We start from the raw sequence: 5,949 nt of genomic DNA, 5'->3' as shown, positions 1-5,949 counted from the left end.
CTTCCCTCAAATTTAATTTTTTACCATTCATCGTTAACTACAATTTTGTTAATTAAACTTTACATCGTACGCGCGTTTATTATGCATTTTGATATAAAGATAAAAAATATAATTCTGTTGTCTTTAATCTAATTTTTTTTTGTTGCATATGTTAATTTTCGTCCGTTGCATTTGATTCTTACGATCGCCAGGTGACGTTATTATCGCTCAGGAAAACAGTCTTTCTATATTTTTTTATTATTCTCAGATTGTTCTGCATGTGTGATTGTGGGTGTGTGTCAAAAACTTTATCAAAGTTCTGGACAATACTCCGCAATACTCCGCATCTCTCTCTCTCTCTCTTTCTGATCATTTCAGAGCAATTTGCGGAATTACGAGAAATGGCGGACCCCAAATACGCTGATTTACCCGGAATTGTAAGCTTCCTTTACATTCTTACACGTTTATTACATCGGTTTCGTGCGTCACATCACGAGTAAACACATTCTTATATACTACTTGTAACTGATGTCTCAGGCGTACGACCAGCTCGACGTTTACGAGACGAGCGATTTGCCAGAGTCGGAGCAAATGCGAATGTACTGCGAGGTAAGACACAAATCTACATTGTATACTATATAACATTCATCGTAATTGGCGACGGATTTATTCAGGATGAACCTGATACCTCTTGCGTGGAGAAACTGCATATCAGTGCCAAGGAAGCATTCAACAAGTTTAAAGGAAAGCAGATTCTTGGGAAGCCGGTCGATTTCTCAGATCGTCTATCTAGCAAGCCAAGAACGGGATACAAGTAAGCTGTTCTAATGTTTAATAATAATACATGGTATATGGAACGATATATGACACAAGTATTTCCAGATTCGGCGATGACGGCGATTGGGAACTTGTCGGCGAGGGCGAGAAAGAGACTCCTCTTCAGAAGTTCCAACGACTGCAATGTGAAGTTAAGGAGTTGTACGAAGAAGTGAATGAACTAAAGGTAAATTGCCATTGTCAATAAAATATGCTTAAAATTATTCTGTATGTTCATAGACATAATAACATAATAACACTGGTAATATGTGCAGGAAAAATCTAAGGACGAGGAAGAGATCAAATCCGCAAGCGAGATTATTTCTCAAGCACGGCAGATAGAGAAGCAGTTGGTTTCTCTGAAACTGGAAGAATGTCTAGGGCCTGACGTAGTTGCGAGTCTATCAGATCCACAAGGCACTATACTTAGGTATGTGAAAGTGAAAACCTACGATCTGTTATAAATATCCTTTTCCCCTCCGCAAAATTGTATTACAGAGTTACATTAATGTTACAGGCAATTGATATCGCAAATAGAGTTGTTTAAGCAAACCAGCGTCCCTCTGTCCAAGTCATCGGAGAGTAAAAAGACAGGCGAATCGGTCGAACCCGGTGTCCTTAAGTATCAGATGATGTATTTGCCAGAAAAGGCGAGGATGCAGGAAGCTGCTAGGATCGCGCAGCTCGAGCAAAGACTTTGCTGCCTGGAGAACATCATAGGAACAAGTAACGACAAGTTGTCGAAATTCTCGCAGGTAGGTAGATTCATTATAATTTCTCACGCATACACATTTCGAATAGATTTAGGTAATTTCCGTTTGTTTCCACAGAATCTCAAGTGTCAGGGCGTAATGGAAGCTGTGCAACAACTGGAAGCAAAGGCTGCGTTGTTGGATGTTAATCAATTGGACACCATCGAAACGAGATTAGGCACTTTGATTTACCGGATGGACAGCATCGCGCAAAAAAAAGCAACGACGGAGCAAGAATCGGAGCAGGAGCAGAAGGTAAAACATCAATCAAGTGTTAAATTGAAAGTGTCATCAACATTACAGTATGTTTTGCATAATAAATCTCTTTCTTTCCTACAGATCTCAGAAATGTATGAAATAATGAAGAAAACAGACGCTATATCACAAATACTACCGCAGACAGTAGAAAGATTATTGGCATTGAGTGACATTCATCAACAAGGTATAATTATTCAACAATAAATGTACTTGTCTTAAAAAATATATATATAAATATTCTAAAAGGATTGCATTGCATTTCAGCCGCTGCCTTCAGTAAATCTTTAATAAAATTAGAAGAACTGCAAGTAGAAATCTCGTCGGGATTAGAAAGTAACAAGTCTATGCTGAAGGGGGTGCAGGAAAGTTTTGCCTCCAATATGGAGGTTATAAAGGGCAACATAGCATTGCTCGACGAGCGTATCAAAAAGCTCAACAAGTCATTAAAATAGAGGTATTAAACATATTTAGCATACCTAGATTGATTTATGAAAATCGCTTTACTCAGAGCATTTATACTCGTATCATGTTAAAATTATTTATTTAATGTGGTTTATAAATTCTATATTGCTTTATATCCCACACGATTGTTTCATTATTCTTAAATATTCTGCTAGTAAGTATATTTGATTTCTATGATATAATTGTTGAAACAAGAGCCTACTAAACTCAATTTAGACATATAATGCACAACGCAAGAAATGCAACTTCATATAATAAAATAAAACTGGAACTTCAGTAAAAAAAACTTACAAGTTTTATTGAACACTTTATATATGATATGTGGATGTAGGAGAGTCAACGAGTGTTACGAGGTATAACCTAAGTACAAGTTAATTAAGCTAAAAGTCAAATAAAATAAATGATAATAAAAAAAATATGTATATAAAGGTTCAGTATATCTTTTACATAGGATAATGTGACGGAAAAAACTGTATTCACCTTTTTACATCTGTATATCAGACTTTTTATTTAGAAACAATTAGAATCTTAATTTCTGGAAAAACCACTTGTTTTTACCGTTTTTATACCTGGAAAAACGACGATCGAAATTAGATAACATTGATTGCGACGCATGGAAGTTGCAGTAACGGCAAAACGTTAAATTACGTACCTCTCCTCGAATTTGACGCGCGTCTGGAAGCGAACCTTTTTGCGCTTCATTGGGTCCTTAAGATCTTTAGGGGCCACTTTTTCCAACTGTAGGTCCACCGTGTATCTCGTTGGCATTAGGTGGTTATAATTTAGGATCTAAAACATTTTATAAATAAGTAAAGAGCTATATAAGAATGTTCTCAAAGAACTTGCTGAACCAATGCACACTAGTGTAGTAAGTTATAGCGAATTCGGGCGCTTGCACTAGTGCACACTGAGTGCGCACTAAGGCTTGTTCTTAATCAATTGTTATATTTACAGATCATCTCAAATACTTCTTAGTCTGTAAAATGATTTGTACAGCATCCATATATAGATATTACAATTGTTTTATTGGCTAAAAAGTTTTTAAATATGTATTTAAATGACTTTAAATATAAGAATAGATTATAAACAAGAGCACTCAGTGTGCACTAGTGCAAGCGCCCAAATTCGCTATTAGAGTAAGAGAAGAACATTTTGTTTCACTCTAATAGCAAATTCGGGCGCTTGTACTAGTGCACACTCAGTGCGCACTAAGGTTTGTTTATAATCTATTCTTATATTTAAAGTCGCTTTTAAATACACATTTAAAAACTTTTTAGCCAATAAAACAATCTGTAATATCTATATGGATGCTGTACAAATCATTTTATAGACTAAGAAATATTTAAGATGATCTGTAAATATAACAATTGATTAAGACCAAGCCTTAGTGTGCACTAGTGCAAGTGCCCGAATTCGCTATAACTTATTGCACCAATATGCACCAGTTGAAGTTCTCCAAAAAAAGAACAGGTGGACAATCAACGCGATAAAAAGGACAAAGATTCCATGGTGGAAACTTTCAAATCAAGTTAATTTAAATTTCCGAAGAGCAATTGGCAAAAACAAAGAAATAATCTTACCTTAACGAAAGGCTTGATTTTCGAGCGTTTATGCAGCTTTCCCTTGCCCATCCTTTTATGGACTTTACGTGGGTACCGGTCGATGCCCGCAACCATCGCATGCCCATACTGTTTTTCCGCTGTTCCTTCATCGTAATTGCGCATGACGATGGCTTTCCTCCCCGCGTACCGGCCACTAAGGACCAGCACGACTTTGCCTATTTTCATAATCTTCACCATCTTGGTGGAGTATGCTGGAAAAGAAATAAAGATATGTAAATAATTTTGGAAAAATAATTTAAAATATAAACTTATATTCTAGCGAGTTTTTCCATAGAATCGAAAACGTTGACTCTATTAATTTTCCGTCTGAAGCAAAACGTATCGAGATAAATCCTCGCTGGCGATGTAAACATTTCAGATACATCAAGCGTCACATAACCTCTTGTAACCGCATGAAAGACAAATTTGTACTCTAGAAAACAACAGAGAAAGAGCCGAAGGCGTCGCGCCGCGTGGCGCAACGTCGTGCGAAATAACGAAATCGCGAGAAATTGCCGACAACCGGGCAATCGGTCGTCGTGGAACGCGACGTGAAACCCGGCGCGGGGAGGTTAACCCCGCGATCGTCTGTCAGCAAGTATTCGCCGCGACCATGCGGAATCGAACATCGTCGTGCGAACGGGGATCGCGTTGCACGCCGATCGCAAACGCGACGCGAAACGCGGCGGAAAAACTCGCGAAACACCCGATGCTCGCAGATTATTCCTCGCAGCGGCAATCATCACGCACCTCACGGCTTTTCCGCACCGTACGAAAGGAAGTCAACCACGTTACCGCGCCATCGACCTAGCGGAGAACAACAGAGCCGCCGCGGCACATCCGCCGTCGTCGGTCCAAACGCGCAGGCTCGTCCCACGCGTCCAATCGGCGATTCCAGCAGGTCATTGGCCATTCAGCGAAGAGTTGCGAAGGGGAGCGCCCAGTTTGACCACTCACGGCTCCCGGTGCCTGGAGTTTTTCCACTGGACCAGCCAATCAAGTATTTTTATCTTAAGGGTCGACAGGAGTCATTTATTACTAAAATCGAAAAATCCGTATTACGGCCAAAATAATGAGAAAATCGCACTTTAACTATGATATTCGTAATCAGCAGCATCGCCTTCAAGCTGCTACAGAGCGATTTTTTGAAAAAATGGTCAAAATAAAATTTTTGAGTTTCTATATATATATAAATTCGAAGCCCCCCCCCCCCCGCCCACACTCCTAGGTTTACTCACACAATGAGGGGGAGCAGGGGGGGCAAAGCCCCCCGCTCACACATGTACTTTGATATATTATATAGGATATATTAGGCTTGTCGCGTTGCTTGAAAACCCCAAACATTTTTGCACTTAAAATGAGATAAATATATATTCGGTCGTTGGAGAGAGAGAAAGCAAAGATGCTGAGTGCAAAAAGTGCAAGCAACGCGAACAGACCCATTGACAAATAGGGATGCAATAATCATTACTATTATATAAAACGCGACTGTTTGTCTGTCCGTCCGTCCGTCCGTCCGTCCGTCCGTCCGTCCGTCCGTCTGTCCGCGAACTACTCATTCGTTAGTGGACCGAATTTTTATCAAGGGTACATGAAACAGGGGTAGAATTTTCCGAGAAGTGCCATGATGTGTATAGTTTATTGCTACCGATTTTCTGGAAACCGATTTTTTTAATTCTTTCAATTTTTCCTGAAATAATTGACCGAATCTCAAAGAATTACGTATGAAACAGGGGTGGAATTTTCCGGAGAGTGCTATAAAGTGTATAATTTTTCGTTACCGATCTTTTTGGAAGCCGGTAATAGAAATTTTTCCAATTTGTCGGGAATTAATTGACCGAATCTGAAAGAATTGTATATGAAGTAGGGGTAGAATTTTACGGCGAGCGCCATAATGTGTACAGTTTTTGTTACCGATCTTTTTGGAAACCGGTTTTTTTAATTTTTCGGGACATAATTGATTAAATCTCAAAGAATTATACATGAAGTAGGGGTAGAATTTCCCGGAGAATGCTATAAAGTGTACTATTTTTTGTTACCGATTTTTTTGGAAACCGGTTCCGAATGATCATATCTCAAAG

The 5,949-nt window shown here is 38.9% G+C and overlaps 3 protein-coding genes across 3 annotated transcripts in view; 1 reads left to right on the top strand and 2 right to left on the bottom strand.

Moving 5' to 3' along the window:
• The first annotated feature begins 247 nt into the window (after positions 1–247).
• Positions 248–2,458, top strand: LOC112460046 (dynactin subunit 2). Its single transcript, XM_025024476.1, has 9 exons — positions 248–416; positions 517–588; positions 654–793; positions 862–982; positions 1,071–1,225; positions 1,313–1,550; positions 1,626–1,802; positions 1,887–1,989; positions 2,070–2,458. The coding sequence occupies exons 1-9, from the start codon at positions 258–260 to the stop codon at positions 2,255–2,257; spliced, it is 1,353 nt and encodes a 450-aa protein (XP_024880244.1). The 5' UTR covers positions 248–257; the 3' UTR covers positions 2,258–2,458.
• Positions 2,459–2,720: 262 nt separating this feature from the next.
• On the bottom strand, positions 2,721–4,702 carry LOC112460049 (60S ribosomal protein L27). Its single transcript, XM_025024480.1, has 4 exons — positions 4,619–4,702; positions 3,848–4,080; positions 2,920–3,056; positions 2,721–2,836 (listed from the first exon to the last, which is right to left on the bottom strand). The coding sequence occupies exons 2-4, from the start codon at positions 4,064–4,066 to the stop codon at positions 2,788–2,790; spliced, it is 405 nt and encodes a 134-aa protein (XP_024880248.1). The 5' UTR covers positions 4,067–4,080; positions 4,619–4,702; the 3' UTR covers positions 2,721–2,787.
• LOC112460050 overlaps positions 4,637–5,949 on the bottom strand; it is a 5,793-nt gene continuing 4,480 nt past the window's right edge. Inside the window, exon 2 of the mRNA XM_025024481.1 lies at positions 4,637–4,851. Within this exon, the coding sequence (XP_024880249.1) occupies positions 4,676–4,851 (176 nt within the window). The 3' untranslated portion in view covers positions 4,637–4,675. The remainder of the gene's footprint in view (positions 4,852–5,949) is intronic.

The sequence above is a fragment of the Temnothorax curvispinosus genome, unplaced genomic scaffold, assembly GCF_003070985.1.
Source record: "Temnothorax curvispinosus isolate PA1 unplaced genomic scaffold, ASM307098v1 QBEX01010307.1, whole genome shotgun sequence".
Taxonomy (NCBI): Eukaryota; Metazoa; Arthropoda; class Insecta; order Hymenoptera; family Formicidae; genus Temnothorax; species Temnothorax curvispinosus.
This window is presented reverse-complemented; position numbering and strand designations above follow the sequence as displayed.

What these genes read in the sequence shown, in the direction of transcription:
- LOC112460046 (XM_025024476.1), top strand. Translation starts at nt 258, where the DNA reads ATGTGTGATTGTGGGTGTGTGTCAAAAACTTTATCAAAGTTCTGGACA. An exon ending in AAATGCGAATGTACTGCGAG is followed by an intron (nt 589 to 653) that starts GTAAGACACAAA and finishes GGATTTATTCAG; the next exon opens with GATGAACCTGATACCTCTTG. An exon ending in AAGAAGTGAATGAACTAAAG is followed by an intron (nt 983 to 1,070) that starts GTAAATTGCCAT and finishes TAATATGTGCAG; the next exon opens with GAAAAATCTAAGGACGAGGA.
- LOC112460049 (XM_025024480.1), bottom strand. Translation starts at nt 4,066, where the DNA reads ATGGTGAAGATTATGAAAATAGGCAAAGTCGTGCTGGTCCTTAGTGGC. An exon ending in AAATCAAGCCTTTCGTTAAG is followed by an intron (nt 3,057 to 3,847) that starts GTAAGATTATTT and finishes AAAATGTTTTAG; the next exon opens with ATCCTAAATTATAACCACCT. An exon ending in CGCGTCAAATTCGAGGAGAG is followed by an intron (nt 2,837 to 2,919) that starts GTACGTAATTTA and finishes TCGTTTTTCCAG; the next exon opens with GTATAAAAACGGTAAAAACA.